We start from the raw sequence: 17,326 nt of genomic DNA on the forward strand, positions 1-17,326 counted from the left end.
TACCCAAACAGCAAAAGGCCTGATAAGGAAATCCTCCAATTGCTCGAAATTAATCTTACCAAAAATGATTTTGAGTTTGATGGCCAGTTTTTCCTGCAAATTAGAGGCACAGCGATGGGTAAAAAATTTGCATCCTCGTATGCTAACCTGTTCATGGCAGCCTGGGAGGAAAGCGCTTTGGAATCCTGCCAGAAAAAAACCGCTACATTACTTTCGTTATTTGGATGATATTTGAGGCATTTGGGATCATTCCAAAGAAGAATTTGAACAATTTATTATTACCTTGAACAATCACAGGCAGTCCATCAAACTAAAATCGACCATTAGTCAGGAATCCATAGACTTCCTAGACACGACGACCTTCAAAGGTGCCGACTTCTCCGCCACACGCAAACTTGATGTCAGAGTTTTTTTCAAAGAGACGGACACGCATGCGCTGCTCTTCAGATCCAGCCATCACCCAAAACACACATTTGCGGGGTTGGTTAAATCTCAATTACTGAGATTCAAAAGAATTTGCACCAGAGCAGAGGATTTTTAAAGCAGCTGTCAAAGTCCTATTTTCCTCACTACTCACCAGAGGCTACTCCTACACCATGTTGCGTCAGGCGTTGAGAACGTTCACCCGGGTCAAACCAATTTGTCTCGATCCAATTTTGCCAATCATCATAACTTATTCTTCAGAAAATGTCTAACTCGCACAACAATTAAAAAGGAACTTTATTTCTGCTGGAGGTAACGGAGTTTTCCTAAAGGATTACAGGCTGATTGCGGCCTTTAGAAAAAACCACAACCTTAGAGACATTCTGGTCAAAGCCAAACTCAGACCCTTACAGACACACAGAACCAGGTCACAAGGGGATTTCTTTAGACATTATAGAATGGTGCAAAACCAGAACACCAAAGAAGTTTTTGAAACACAAAGGAACACCACTGTTCATCACAAAAATATTGTTTATTTAATTAGATGCTTGCAATGCACAAAGCAATATGTTGGCGAATCAGGAAACACTATGCTGACTAGATTCACCCAACATAGATATAATATAAATAACCAGAAAAATGTACATATCCCCCTAGTACAGCATTTTATTGACCATGGGTGGTGTAGCCTCAGGGCCACCATCCTTGAGTCCAACCCAACCTGGTCAGTGAAGCAGCGGAGGAGAGTCGAAAGGTCCTGGATCACTAGATTGGGCACACATTTACCCAGTGGTCTGAATGAGAGATAGGAGAGTTGGGAATTAGTGTAGGTCCATGGTTTGTGCATTTAATTCTGCTGCCTTCGGCAGCAGAATTCCTTTCTTTCATTCCTAACCCTCTACGACCTTCAAAAAGAAAGTTATAGCAATAAAAGCGCTAAGCCACGCCCACAAACGCCTTTAGAGCGATATTTTGACTACTTCCTGTAGTCCTACGGACACGTGACTAACACCATTTGAGGCGTAAGACTTAGTCTCTCAGACCTTTAGAAGGAAAGTTACAGCATAAAGTGCTTTAGCCACGCCCACAAACGCTTTAAAAGTCATATTTCCACTTTAAAAATGACTTTTACCTCACTTCCCGTCGTCGTACTGAGATAAGACTGACACCGTTGGATTCGGGGGTTCCTGCTCTTCCTTCCTGCGCTTCCTTCCTGCATTCTTTTCACACCCCAAAACCTTTTCCAGGTTTTAAGGTTTTAAACCGTGACAAAAACGACTGTTGCATGTGAAGACGTCAGAGGTGCAGTCTGTACACACCAATTCTAATTTGAACAGCGCCTCCTGTAGTTGTGCGGTGTATGGAACACAGGAAGGACTTTGATGAGCTGGCCGGGAGTTCTGGACCTCTGGACCTCTGGACCCCTGGGCCTGGCTGACAAAGGTGGTTCTAGCTTGCGCTGTTAACAGACACCCTAGTCGGCCAGGTGGTAAGTTATATTCTTATTATATCAATACTATGTTAAGATCATAACAAACTTAAAAAAAACTTTAAATACAAAATAGTATAAAATCAACAATGAATTCATTATTCACTTGAGATACGGTAACACTTTTGTGCCAATAATATCATTCTTTAAATGTGGTAACACTTGCGTTATAAAATGCAATTTTTCAAACATTCTTTTCCTTTATGATACGGCAATACTTTTGTGCCAAATAATATACTTTTTTCAAAAATTTTCTTAAAATAGATACTAATATACTTCAAACTGCCTATAATCTAGGATAAACTTTGAATTGGCTATAGGACACACTCCAGGGTTTGATCAACCTTGGTGGGCCGCCCTTGGTTGAGGGTGTATAGAAGGTAATGGCCGAAACACCTGATGATTCCAAGGTTCTCTACTGATGATGTGTCCTACAATTTAGCATTCAATTGTACTGATAATATAAAATTTAAAAAGCAAAGACATTCTCAACTTTAACAAAATAGGACACAAAATAGGAAACAAAGTAGGAACTTACGGTTTATGCACGTCTCATCTTTATAACCAGTCTCTATTATAATCAGTCCGAACACCCCTCCTTCCCTCCCCCATCCCCCTCTCTCGCTCTCTCTCGCTCTCTTTCTCGCTCACTGCCCTCGGCGAAGGGCTCCTGATGATGCATACTCTCTCTCTCCCCACCTCCTCCAGACAGAGGGATGGTCTCTCTTTCTTCCTACCCACCTCCTCTAGACAGAGGGAATGGGTCTTCCTCTCTCCCCCTCTCACCCCACCATCCCTTTCCTCCAGCAGGAAGACCTCACCTCTCTCCTTTTCTCTATCCCTCCTTTGGACAAAGGATTCACCGCTTTATATTCATTGGGTACAGCGGTCTTTAGAGGGGGAAACTCTGAGTGACATGCGGCGGCCCGTGCACACCGTTAGTCTCCATTTCAACCACGTAGTCGTCGGACGCGTGGGGAGGCTTCTGGGATCCGAACACACCTAACCCCCACACCATAACAATGTTAGTGAGTAAACCTACTGAAATGGCCCCCCCACCAAGCAATGTTAGTGAGTAAATCTACTGAAATGGCCCCCACACCATAACAATGTTAGTGAGTTAATCTACTGAAATGGCCCCCCCACCATAACAATGTTAGTGAGTTAATCTACTGAAATGGCCCCCCCACCATAACAGAGGAGTGTGATGTGCAAGATGAGAATACAGAGGTTAACTCATCTATGTTATGGCTGTAAAAAATCTAATGGCATCTGCACATCTTTGCTAAGCGCAAACTAGCACATAAGGGGAGGGTCATTCCTCTTTTTAAAATCATTTTGGAGAGTCATAGAAAAAATATTACTGGCGAGGGGAGGGTCATGTCTTGTTAGCCTAAAGGTACCAAAACTCCTCCGGTGGCCCCTTAAATAAATAACGAACGGTCCCTTATTGACTTTGGATCTTGCTAGCATAGCGTTAGCTTTCTGGCTCGTAGCTGAGCGGACTATAAATATCTCCCGTTGCTAAGGTTGGCAAGTCGTATCTAAGGTACTTACTAATTCCTGGAGGAGTGAACAATGTTTGCATTGCATAAGAACCTTATAGGATGGGAATGATTGTTCCAGGTATTAGTGCAACCCTCAGGCGTAACCAGGGAAAAGAAGTTATTGTTTGTAAAAACTTTAGATTTCGATTGTAAAACAAATCAAAATATAAACTAATGTTTTAAATATATGAGTAGGACGGTTCATGCCTCGCCGTTGTCCATTAATACCTGACAATGGACACCTCATCGGGCTTTAACCCTTACTTAAATGTCTAACGTATAACATAAGCCTTTTGCATGTTACATAAAAAACACAATTTGAGTTTTATTTGAGTAATTTTACTTTTATTTGGTAGTTATAATGTGTACATACAGTATTTGTCATATTTTTGTATTTTTTTACTGTTATTTCATAAGTAATAAGTTACTAGGTTAGAGTATCCAAGGTAACATTGCAGCCACAAAGCTTCCATCACTGAGGGAACAAGTCAGACTGGGCTTGTATCCCTCAGGTGTACTGCAAAGTACATTGATGAAACCTGTAAATATTAATTTGTTTAAATGAGAGACAGTGTATCCAGAGTATTTATCTATGTGTAAATATCTGTGTAATTACAGTTTTTTTCAGTCGCTTTGGTAAATTTCTCAGATCAGAATTGAAATTCTCAAAACTACCTGTTCACTCTTCACATCATTGTGTCACTTGTGCACATCAAAAAAGCAGTTTCTCATTTCTTTGAACATGTTGCAAATGCTTTGGTACATCCATGCAAATGATTATGTACAATTATCTACTGTTTCCTACATTATCAGTTGCTTATGTCATCTTGATCAAAATGTATTATAATGGTTCTCTGTTGAATAGTCTCAAACCCACAACATTTAGGCATTAGTTCATAGCATAAGTCTTTACATACAAAATGGTTGAACAAGTTGTCATAATATGTCAAGCATATTTCTATACATTTCCATTGGACTTTTTTTCTAAATCTGTCCTGAATTGGTAAATTGCTCCCAGGTGAATCTTGACTTTCTCTAACGAAGGTGCAGCTCATGAACCATCAACTGGTAAGTATATATATATAGCCGGACCACAACACAATGTTCCAATGAACGCCAGGTGTACCAAGACTACACTGTAATTCCTACAGCACTGCATGTACAGTTTTCCCTAAGGAGATGTCCTATGTTCACATTTCTTTTTTTTTCTTTGTGCTATGCAGTGCTGTCTTTTCCTTTCTGTATCACAATGACATGGTCTGTCAACAAATTACAGTACAAACAGTAAAAGCGTAAATGTGAATCTTGTCCATTCTCTTGCAATCAAACTCCCACCTACACTAAGGTGTAACCTAAAATTTACAATAATTATCATTAAAACTTGAGCCATAGTTTCCATCAGAACATCCCTCCAGAGTACCCTGTTATATTGACACCATGACTAAGCAATTTGACTGTCTTATCCATACACAATGACACAAGGACTTGTCATTCTGATGCATGAACATGTTCATTGACACAGATATTTACTTTTGAGAGATGAACTAAGGATTTTTAGCAAGAGACTGGCTTTTGCATGTAATCCATGGTGTTTTGCTATTTGTACGAATTGTTTTGAGAAATGCACTTACACTCACTTATTGTTACAAAGCGACTGAGGAAAACCTGTAATATCTTTGTGGGAATTGTGAGTGTAATTAGTGTCTTTGTGGGAATTGTGAATTCATTTGTAAAGTTAAAAGTATTTGATCCTGGGCGCCCGCATAGCTCAGTTGGTAGAGCAGCGGGCCCGGGTTTGACTCCGCCCTGCAGCCCTTTGCTGCATGTCATTCCCTCTCTCTCTCCCTTTTCATGTCTTCAGCTGTCCTGTCAATTAAAAGCCTAAAAAATGCCCAAAAAATAATCTTTAAAAAAGTATTTGATCCTGTACCGTTGGTCAGTTAGTAGTTGTTTATTAAAATCAATTATAGTCGTTGAGCTTGGCTTCAGAAATCCTTCTAGTAAGTTTCCTTTGATTATTACTTTATTTTATATTGAATAGTTTTACTGAGACGGGCTTGTATTCCTCAGATCTCGAAGGCTTGTTAGCAAATAAATGATCAACTACATCGGAGTTGTCTGTGCATCTGCCGTTGGGGTCCAACTGTCAGCCATTAGTCTCCAACCATCACACAACACAAAACAGAGACTACCATTAGCAGCAATAACAGTGTTAAGGGTCCAACCATCACACAACACAAAACAGAGACTACCATCAGCAGCAATAACAGTGTTAAGGGGGGGCGTTACTAACTTTATACAAAAGAAGTGAACCCCCGTTACACATGGAGTTTTGGGATCTTTATAGGAAGCAGTGATAGCAGAGACAAACTCAGAATTGACTCACATCCCGGCTAACATCACATACTCCAGCTGTACACCCCCAAAACACTCTCTGTTGCTGGCAGTCAGTTCAAACTGCAGAGAAATAAAGCTTAAGTTATTAGTGTTTCACAGCGGTCGCGTTCTAAAGCACAAATAAATTCATCAAACACTCTAAGATACATGTATTGCAGGTGCAGCAGAAAACAAGGAGGATACTGTTTTAATTTCCCTGTTCAGCGTCTGCAGACAGCGCCAGGTCACGCAGCCACGATGTTGCGTGCGTTGTCGTGAATACTTGCAGCCATTTTCCAAACTGCTAGCAAGTTCTCACGACCGGTACAAGTCGGCAGCTGTCCGCGGGACAAATATCCGAGTCCGTCTGCAGGACATCGATCAGTTTAGCTGCGAGGTGACCAAGGTGTCGGACGGCCAATTAAACCCTTCAGTCCTTACCAATGTAGCGAACTGTGTCATGTAGCGCCAGTCGTGACTTTAGCAGAAGAAAGAACTTAAAACACATTTTGCTAATGCAATGTTAGCACTAGCGATTTACTCAAAGACAAAAAAATACTATTATTTATATGCAAACTTTTTTAAGATCACATCTTGAAAAAAAACACATCTTGTTACACAACCTGCTGGGTTTGACTCGTGTTTACTTAAATGACAGTGATATTTATTCATCAATACGAACGTGTCAAAAAGTGTAAAAATAGGTTTACATGAACACTGGAACTAAATCCTGTCAGAGAATAAAGTTTCTGAAACCCACTCAGTCTACAATGATCTTCCTTTCTCAGTCAATGACGATAAAGTCTCATAAATATCTGTCATCTCTGTTGTTCTTCAGTTCATCTGTAAACAGTGAAGAGACAAACAGGTTATTGGACGTGAAGGCCTTGTTCCTTCATGTTCAGTTACTGATGATAGATGTTGAATGTATATGAGTATTCCCCAACCTTGTCTGTTAGAGTTTATCTATCAAAATGAAATGTTGTGATGGTGTTTTAAATAAAACAAGAAAAGTGGCATCCTAATATAAAACAATTATATTGTGAACTCATCTCATAAAACACATTCTGCTTTTATAAAGCTTCAGTACAAAATGTTTTCTCTTCATATAAGTCACACTGTCACAGGTTGTTAAGCCACATCCAATCTGCCGGGGGCGGGGCTTAAGGATGGCGCTGATCCATTGGTCTGTCCAACATCTTGGTCCAATTTCACAAATCTCAACAACTTGCAGTGAGACGATCAACAACAGGTGAACACTACAAGAGTTCCTGTGTTTTAAAAAGTTGTTTAAAGTTTCAAGCAGCAGCAGGAAGCAGGTCGGCCAGGCGTCAGCTGAACATCAGCTGGTCTACAAGAACATCAGCTGGTTTACGGAGACATTATCTGGTCTAAAGGACATCTGTCCTCACGGTGCTGCTCTGAACTTAGATCATGTGATCACATCAGATCAGCAGATAAAGCAGTCAGATGATAAATCATCCACATGTGACATAAGAATAATAACAAAACCAGTCAAACAAATGTGACCTGTTAGAATATAGAGACAGAAATCTGTTCAGGAGTAAAGGTTCCTTTAAAATATTTGTCATCAGTTTAGGATCAGTCTTGAATGAGGAAGTGACATTGTTCTCTATGTGGCAGCCTCCTGTGGGTATTGTCGTGAATCTCAAACAGAGTTCATGTTTTCTGGCCTTGCTGGTTGTCTGGCCTCACTGATTTTCATATGTTTATAAAAACTGTCACATGTCTTCATACAGCAGCATGCCGTTGAAGATGGTGAGCGGCTCCACAGAGTGGGCCAGTTTTCCCATCACTAGGTCGATGCAGACCGTATCCCGAGTCTGCAGAGGCAGGATGATGTTGAAGACAGCCAGCGATCCAGGAGTGATTTTAGCCTCGGCCACAGGGTTGTTCTCCAAGCCTTCGGGCTGATAGCCTCCAGAGTCCACCCGTGCCATGCCGTAGTTAGACTTCGATAGAACCGCCTCGATCTTCTCGTTCCTATGACCCGTCAGGATGGCACTGAAGAAGTAATGTCCGTCTACGGGGGCAGTGAAGATACCTGAAGTGACAGATTAATTGTAGGATCAACACGAGGAAACATTTCAGTGATTGAAAGATCAAACTAAATATTTTTTGTAGACATAAACAGGTAAAGCATTCGTCAGTCAATTTCACTAAGAGCAGAAGAAGATTATACGTTTGGCCAACCTTTATTTAAAATAAGTAAGGGATAATGTAGAGCCAGCTTGTCATTATTGCGAATTGCACCCCCAACAGGGTGATGCATTTCTTGAATTAGCTTGAAGAGGTTCAATCTGCTTGCTCTACATTATCCTGCTTATTACACAGCTACTCATACAGAGGTTAGCTGCTGAGGATGCCTGTATCCCGGTTAGGACGGTTATTTTAACCGAAGAAGAACAAATGTTCATGTAAAGCTGATGATAATAACCACACCACTTTAATAAGTGAATCGTCCATCACTGTTCGATCATGATGTACAGGTGTTGATCATGTCTAAACGGCTGCATTAATGTAACACTTTTTATCCAAAGAACTGACAGTCTCAATACTATTCAGGCTACTGGTCCAACCATCAGCAGTTGGGGTTCAGGTTTTGGCTCAAGGACATTTCAACATTATGACATGAGGAGCTGGGCATCGAACCACCAACCCTGTGGTCAGTGGATGACCTGCTGAGACATAGTCCCATGTTTACCTGTTCTCCGGTCATAGAAGTCTCCTTCATTGACAAAGATCTTGTCAAAGACAATGGTTCCAGCTCTGTCCATGGGAACAGTGAGCGCAGCAGAGAACGACAGTCTCGGTACATGAGCATCGACACCAGACACACCTAAACACACACACACACACGTTAGTCTTGGGTTAGATTGGCGTCTATTCAATTCAATGGAGGTGCTCGCCTGGCGCATACGCCAAAAAAGAGTTTCTAAGCTTACAGGTTTACTTCCCGAGCATCGGAAAGCCACAGAGTCTGCATGACTGTCCAAAGGAAGCGTAGCCCGGAGCTGAAGCCCTCGTTTCACTGCCAACCAGTTCATGTTTCTTTGAATATTTATTGAATAACTCATTTTGATTATATATATTGCATTGCACCATTGCATAAGAGAGCTTTGCTCTCAAATGGCCATCCCCCATTAAATAAATGTAAAATCAATAAATCAATCAAGTACCAACTCTGATGATTGGCAGCTCTATCTTGAAAAAACGTGACATTAGCAACACCAGTAAATTGAGTTTATTTGTGGACCAAAACCATGAAAACCTTGGGACAGGGTTGCTCGTCTTTGTTACCTATCCAAAACAAGAAATATCTGACCGTCTCTATGGGGTTACCACTTGGCCACTTAAATGAATTAAACCAAAAGTAAACATATACATCATAATAGTTCACACTGGTCAGATCAACAAATACTGACTAATTAAAAAGTAAATCCAGAGCTCCAGTTCACTGTAGTATTAAGCAGTATAATCATCGGTATCATTAGCACTTTATTATGTGTTGTGACTGTCCTCTAATGTTTTAACCTGATGTTATAGTGAATCCTTATTCTTAAAGAAGTCCATACCTGGTTCACCTTTGGGACCTGTAAAGTAGATGTTAGAAAAGGCAGAACGATAAACAGCAAACCAACCAGTTTGGGTTCATAATAATGGGATCAGTAAATGTACACGTTGAACTGGTATTTTTTAACTTTGACTTTACTTCAGGATCCTGTTGTTCATTTATTTTACCTTCATGTCTCTATAAACTACCTCTTTAAGCCCTTCCTTTCCTGATTGTAATGTCTGTTTTTAAGGTATTATCATTCATTAAGGGGATATTTGGGGCATCGGGGGGAGAGTAGCAGGTGACACCGGTAGGAGTAGGGTTAACTTCACATAAAAACCTTTGACTCTAATATATCAACAACATGAAACAAGAATTTTGAACCTCGCTTTATCCAATGTTTACATTCATGCAAATTAGCTCATATTTAACAAGATAATGCCTCATTTGCATATTTAAACATAACACTTCAGCAAACTTGTAATACAGAAAATAATTTTCTTGATGTCAGTAATCAACTGGGGAGGTTTTATCTGTTAAACTCTGTCTCCCTATTCACAAGCATTGTCTGTCCTTAATTAGCTTATTAAAGTTGCCAAAATGCAACTTTTAGAAACCAAGCTTAATTTCATCCACTTTGCCTTAAGATGACATTTCAATCATAAAAGGTTCATAGGAAACAACATTTCTGGGTTTCATATAAGCCGTATAGACTCTTACTGCCTCCATCTAAATGTTTCTTCCTCCATGACATCAGGATATATAAATATGTAAAACATCTGTCGTACCGGGCAGACCTCGGGGTCCATTTTCACCCTGCCGTCCAGGAGGCCCGTTATAACCTCTCTCTCCTCGTGGTCCCGGGGGTCCCGGAGGTCCAGGCAGGCCTGTGTAATCAGAATCAGAAATAGGGTTAGGGGTTAGGGATGTATAATGATCTGAATGATATGAAAACAAGTCTAAGCTGCTGCTTCACTGACACAAATCTTCGATTTGATACAAGTGATAGAAAAAAAAAATACAATTTCTCTCTTGTTTTTAGCATTTTAGTGTTTTAAGTCTACTTAGCACTTTCATTGAAATATTGTATATACTATTAGTTAAATCTTGTATCTATAATAATGTAATCTGTTTGTCCATCTGTAAGTGATGCTTGACTGTAATCCCAAACTGGTCTTTCCTGAGAATGTGTCTCAATGAGATTACCTGTATAAATAAAGGTTAAATAAATTAAAAAAAGCATACCCATCATTCCTTCTCTCTGTTAATATCACAAAGTTTATGAGTGGCAGGGAAGTGTGTTAGCATGTTAGCAGGCAGTTTATTTTTAAATGTATCACAGCAAAACAACATTTCAGAATCAAATAAAGAGAACAGAGTCCAGCTCACCGGACAGGCCATTCACAGACGAACCCTGCAGGTCTCTGATGAACTGGTTCATGCTTGAGTTCAGGTTCTTCATCCTGCTGTAGACATCGTCCTGGTTCTTCTGAATGAAGTCCATGATTCCTCCGTGATGGACAACCGACTCATTCAGACCAGAAACACAAGTCCACAGACTCGACACGTGTCGGTTCAGTCCTAAACACAGGACACATCACATCAAAACATAGAGACTCCATTCTGCCAATCCAGTTTGTGTATATGAAAATGTAAAAGGTTTGCTGAAGCATTTTAAAGGGTAAATACAGAAAGAATCATCACAATGAGCTGTACCTTCCTCAATCTTGAGAATCTAAACATTTGAACACATTTACACTTTAATGTATGTAAAGGAAGGCATCAATCTTCAGATTTAGTTTATATTGTGACCCATATTTCATCTATTGTTTATATTTTTGTATCATGAAATATTGAACCATGATCCACACGAACAGTCTTACTGGGGACTAACTGACTTTACTTCTCTGGGATTACAGTAACAAATTTCACATGAACAAATACTGTACCTTCTTTGATCTTGAGGATGGAGTCGGAGACACCGTCCAGCCTCCCACAGACTCCCTCCAACTTGGAAAGCCTCTTCTCCAGCCCGTCTCCAGACCTCTTACAGTCTCCAATCTCCACTAGGATCGTGCTCTTGAACCGCCGGACATCCCGGTCCATCGCGTCCAGGCGGTTGGCGCTCTCCTCGATGTGCTCCGTCACCTCTTGCTGGATCTTGTCCAGCTCAGAAATGATCTTATCCTTTGTGTTTCCTGTCAGAGATCAAACAATGAACGTTAGCCAAAAGAGGTGAAGTTTAGAATGCATGAGTCTGTGTTACTGAACTGGGCTCACCGAGGTCGGTGATGACGCTGCCGTGTTTCTGCACCGTGTGTTCGAACCCCTTCAGGGTGTCGTTGATGGAACTGAAGGTGAGGATGACCTCGGAGAGTTCGCCCTGCAGCGTCTTCAGCTGGTTGTTGTTGATGGAGCCTCCGATCACACTGTGGCCATCTAAAGGCTTCTCAGCATCCAACCCAGGTCTACCGGTACCACCAACACTACCAGAACCACCACCTAGACGGGGTTTAGTTTGCATACAACTTTAATCATCTTTACATTAAATAACAACCTTACATTAAAACATGAAGCAGCTAGTCCGTCCCACAAGGAGGATTGTTTAAATATCATGGGTCAGTTTACAGCATCTTTTCACAAAAAGAAAATATTTAATCTCAATTAATCTCATGATTGTCCATAGTTAACTCGTGTTAAAAACAAATTAATGGCACATTGTTAGTCTGTTGTAAATGTACTTTAAAAGGGATATTGTTCTAGTTGTTAATGCTCCAGTGGTGTTCTGGTGGTAACTCGTTTAACATCGACAGTACAGATAACTTTAGTCTTTGGAAAGAACCATCTGGAAGGGCTTTGAAACTAAACTTGATATTCAAAAGACCCTTTTCTTAATTATTTCTGTTTCTGCTAGCCATCCACAACATTACTGCTGCATCGCTTCCTGATTTCACAAACTAAGGAGCGGCCCGAGGCCCAAATCAACGTTAAGGAGGTGTTTAAAACGACCATTATGTTCTCTGGTTTAGATATGAGGTCGTATTTCCTTCCACCACTAGGGGTGTAAATGTATGAAACGCTCCTGTGGGTCGTATTAGAGGGGAGATTTGGAGAACTGGTTGGCCACTGTGACTGTAAACCAGTTGGCAACAGTAACTCTGTGGGTGTGGTTTAGTAGGAAATCATTTGATTGGTTTATCTGACCTGTGGGCGTGGCCGGGCTGGTCTTATATTGGCCGCTGCATCTCCTGACATCGTCTCGTAGCAGGCGGACTTCATCCTCCAGCTGTGAACAGATCTGGAAGCAGCCTTCTCCTCCTGAGTCCAGTCTGATCTGGAGTCTGTTGATTTGGCTCTGCATGCGCCCCAGTGCATCCTGGGTTTGATTTTTCAGCCTATGCAGCTCGTCTTCCACCTTCCCGCACAACTCACAGTCCTGCCCCAGGAGCTCCACCTCGGTAACAATTCGGTTAAAGTGTTCCCCGTGATCCCCGGTCAGAGCTTTGATCTTACGGACGTCATGACTGAGGTCCACAACCTGAGGGACAATTCACATTATTATTATTATTAATTAAGATCATATCCAACAGTGATATAACAACAATTTCATTCACATCAGTTTTATCTGAGTTTCTTTTAGAGACCTGAAATCACTGTAATCCCACAGAAGTAATGTCAGTTACTCCTCAGTGAGAGTTATCGTGTTGATCATGGTTCAGTATTTCATGATACAAAAATATAAACAAAGGATAAAGATGAAATATGGGTCACAATATAAACTAAATCCAAAGAATGTTGCCTTCCTTTACATACATTAAATATTTGAGAGCAACTATATGAAAACCTTGACATGCTGCTTTTTATGTGTTCAAATATTTTGATTTGTTTATGGGGGAGGTAAACTGATTTGGAAGAGTCCTCTGACATTCTCATCTAAGTTTATTCTCTCCTGTGATTTCATGTTGGTTTTAGGGAAATAAAAATGAACCTTATATGTGTGTATTTGCAGTTTCCTCATACTCCACAGTTGTCATTTTAAAAAGAATTGTGGGGGATCTACATCTCACCTTGTCGTGCAGTGAGTCTCCAGACACTGACAGATCTTTCAGTTCAGTGTTAAAGTGTCGAATACGATCCTCATTGGCGATCACTCTCCACTCCAGTGATTTCTCTGTTGTACTTTCTCCTCCCGTCCCAGATAATCCTCCACCTGCAGACCCTCCTATAGATCCTCCTGTAGACCCTCCTGTAGATCCTGCTGTAGACCCTCCTGTAGACCCTCCTGTAGATCCTCCTGTAGATCCTCCTGTAGACCCTCCAGTAGATCCCCCATCTCCCAGATCTGTTTCAGTCCCTGCACAGCTGCAGTCTTTGAGTCTCTGGCTGATGAGCGAAGTGTTGTTTTCCAGCTTAGACAGCCTCTTGTCTTGGTCGCTCACTCTCTCCTTTACCTGTCCCACGTCCAGCTCCACATCTGCGATCCTGAAGGCTTGGTCATCAAACCGGTCCAGGAATACTGTCCGCAGGTCCCCCAGTTCTCTGTGGAAGTAGTCCTTCAGGTCGTTTTCTAGGTGCGAGCAGCTCTGCTCTGTCTGCTGCAAGGTGTTGTTGACCCGCCGTTCCAGGTCCTTCAGACGATTGTCCAGTCTGTCCTCCGTCACCACAACATCCTTCCCCCCTCCCCCAGTTCCTCCTCCACCACCAAACCCTCCTCCACCGAAGCCACCGTTCTTGTTATTGCTGCCTCCTCCTCCGCTGAGCTCCTTGTCCAGACGGTTCTGCAGAACATCAAAGTTCTCTGAGGCGGAGCTGATCTTGCGTTCGGCGTCAGTGACGCGTTTTCGTAGGTCGTTGACGGTGTCACAACATCCTTGCGAGCGCACCACCTCTCGGCGCAGCCCGTCCAGGCTCTGACGATACCGAACGTCCATGGCATTTAGCTGCTTCTCCAGAGCTTGAATCCTCTCTTTGTCCTGCTGCTGCTGTCGGCGCAGATCCTCCACACCGGCCTGAAAAAACACACACAATTAACCATCTTACTGACCCACAAATGGCTTTAACTTCAACTGCACTGTTCATGTTTTCTTTTAAGTTATTTAATTTCTATTTCATACACTTGAGTCTGAACGAAGGCCATCGATGCATTGTTTTTTTTTTTGGATTATTAGGAGGTTGATGTGATACCTGACAGGAGGAGCAGGACAGTGATACCCGGCTCTCTAACTCCCTCAGGATCTCCTCCTTCAGCGAGTTCAGCCTTCCTCCGCTCAGTCCTCCTCCAGACAGACCTCCATCCAGGTCGTTCACTTTCCCGTTCACTAGGTGGTTGTTAATGCTGACCAGGGTTTTATCATGGGCCTAAAAACACATAATTAAGCTGAGACACTTCACCTACTGGACAGTTTTGAAGACAAAGCTGCACCAACCTCTGCTTATCTTAACAGAAAGATAAACAAACTGTAACTTATTCACACACGCCATCTCATTTATTCTACTGGGGTCTCATTTATAAACGTGGCATACGCACAATACTGGGCTGAAAATGTGCATACGCCACGCAAAGGTTGTGATTTATAAAAAACAAACTTGACAGGAGAATGTGCGGTCCTCCACGCAAACTCTGACCCATGCGTACGCACATTTTGGAGATGATGGGAATTAGCGACGCAGATGATGAGGTGGTGAACTGAAGTTAGACTGCAGAAAGTAAATGTGGGAAGAACGATTACTCGTAATATGTTCAAGAATTGATGCCTCATTTTGTCACTCCATATAATCCACATTACCATGAAGATTAAATCCAGCAGTGCTATTTGTGCTTGTACTGACTGATAATTGTTCCATAAACACCTTGTAAAATCCAACTCAAATCTTAATAAAAAATGTTTAATGTTTAATTGGTGCGGTCTCACCATCACATTGTGGGCTGTGATTTTGGCAAAGTGTTGACAATAACTTTAATTGTTGTAAACATATAAATACTGCGGTGACCCCCGTGCTGCATGATGGCACTGCTGGCCCTGCAGGAGGACTACACCAATGGGAGAATCAGGAGGGAAAGAGGCTTCAGGGACCATGACGATGATGTAGATTCCCTAAAGCTGTGCTCTTGGATCTATGTTCTGAATTGGGTCCAGTAGAGAGGGTAACGTGCCAGAATCGTGCCATCCCGGTCCAAATACAGGTCCTCGCCACTCTGGGGGCCACCGGCTGTTTCCAGAGGGAAATGTCAGACAGCTAAGTGTTTTATATAAATATTATATATAATCTTCAACTTTATCATTAAGGCTTGTTTGGATATAATATATAGTTCTGTTAAATCTATGCGTTTTAAATCTGTTAAATGAGACCCCTGAAACACTCAATATTCACTACTGAAACAGTCACAGTAGTGAAGGATGCCACAACCATTATTACAGGGAGAAAGTTGACTCCAGCATGAGCAACACAGAGACATTGTGGGGTAGGTACAGCAGGAACAAGGGGGGGTTAGGGTTAGAAACACCAAATCCCACCTGGCAGAAAGCAACACCAGCGGAGAGCCGACAGCTGGTGGTGGAGGGGGTGTGCCATCAAGAAGAAGCTGCTTGAGCACCTGCCCCTTTAGCCCTCAAGGCCAAAGTGCCCTTTTTTGTCCATATTTTATTTTTTCTCATATTCTTTTTTACAAGTGGTCAATTTAAGAAGAATATTTAACAATAATAATTAGCTAGATAAAACGACCTAAACCTTCATATCACATGATGACCAGGGTTATCGTGTGATGCATGTCCGTTTCCTGCCAGGTGTGCCACTTGGACACAAGTGAGTCCGTCGGTGGCCAGCAAGAGCGAGAGTTGGAAGTTGAAGTGCCGGGAAGTGGGTTTTTTAAGTGAAGGAGAATGCACATTTGGTTCGTTATACTAGCCTCTAGCCGTTGCCGCAAGTTAAGGAGTCTCCTCCAGGATGTTATTATTATTATTATTAGGACACACACTAGAGTCATCGTGTGATAGCGTCACCGTTTCATTCTCTGATACACAAGAGATGGCAGCAGCAGTTCTCTGTAGGTTAACAGAAGTGTGTGTGTGTGTGTGTGTGTGTGTGTGTGTGTGTGTGTGTGTGTGATTTCCATCTGCTTTCTGCCTCTTAACAAGCAGCCCACTTAAAAAACCATGTCACTTCTTTGGGAAATTAGATTATTTGTAGTCTGCGGTGTAGGTTGGTGGTCTGTACATTTTTACTTCTTAATGAAGGACGTCCTTATATTTTGAGAAAATAATCTGAAACATGCTGCATACCTTTGCAAATCCCTTTCTGACTCAAAGCCTACTAGCCCACTGCTACAGAAATCTGATAGTCAGCTCAGGTTGCAGTTATAGGCTAGAATTCAACTGTTTATTTGGTTTGATATCTTATTATCTTGTCTCTTTTTGTAAATCATGATATTGAATTCTGCTACAGTGCAAAGATGCCACGTAAAGAGAGAATAAGGAAGCAGAAAAAGAAGGCTCGCAGGAGGCAGCAAACCTTTTGGATATATTTGTGTGAATTTAGTCTAATGTAAGGCTCCATCTTTCATTTTGAGGTGTACAGTATTGTGGATTTAGTATTATGTAAAAATTGAAAATGTAAAATATACAGTTTTTAAAATAAAGATGACATATATTGTTAACAAATATTGTTCCAAGTGCCCTTTTTTGAATTTGAGCCCCTGCCCCTCAAAAGGTCTCTGCACGGCCCTGGTGTGAGGTTCCAGTATAGCATGTGAGAGTATAGTTTTTCACTAGTGTACTGTATATAAAAGCATTTCTGTGGTGTGTTTGTGAAAGCATTTTAATTGTGTGAGGTACTTGTGAATAAATTCCCCTGATGGCCCCTCATACTGCGAGTTTGACTTTTGAATTTAAAGCAAATTGTCTGTCAGGTAAAACC

The 17,326-nt window shown here is 41.5% G+C and overlaps 1 protein-coding gene across 2 annotated transcripts in view; it reads right to left on the reverse strand.

Moving 5' to 3' along the window:
- Nucleotides 1-6,338: 6,338 nt before the first annotated feature.
- Nucleotides 6,339-17,326, reverse strand: part of emilin1b (elastin microfibril interfacer 1b) — a 32,914-nt gene continuing 21,926 nt past the window's right edge. Inside the window, exons 5-14 of one of the 2 annotated variants that reach the window (XM_078245209.1) lie at nt 14,597-14,770; nt 13,480-14,421; nt 12,617-12,950; nt 11,693-11,914; nt 11,362-11,610; nt 10,802-10,993; nt 10,201-10,299; nt 9,432-9,449; nt 8,561-8,695; nt 6,339-7,900 (exon numbers count right to left, since the gene is read on the reverse strand). In XM_078245209.1, coding sequence (XP_078101335.1) covers nt 7,578-7,900; nt 8,561-8,695; nt 9,432-9,449; nt 10,201-10,299; nt 10,802-10,993; nt 11,362-11,610; nt 11,693-11,914; nt 12,617-12,950; nt 13,480-14,421; nt 14,597-14,770 — 2,688 coding nt within the window. In that variant the 3' untranslated portion in view covers nt 6,339-7,577. The remainder of the gene's footprint in view (nt 7,901-8,560; nt 8,696-9,431; nt 9,450-10,200; nt 10,300-10,801; nt 10,994-11,361; nt 11,611-11,692; nt 11,915-12,616; nt 12,951-13,479; nt 14,422-14,596; nt 14,771-17,326) is intronic. The other variant, XM_078245210.1, reaches the window with a different exon arrangement.

This window comes from Sander vitreus, unplaced genomic scaffold, assembly GCF_031162955.1.
Source record: "Sander vitreus isolate 19-12246 unplaced genomic scaffold, sanVit1 ctg413_0, whole genome shotgun sequence".
NCBI lineage: Eukaryota > Metazoa > Chordata > Actinopteri > Perciformes > Percidae > Sander > Sander vitreus.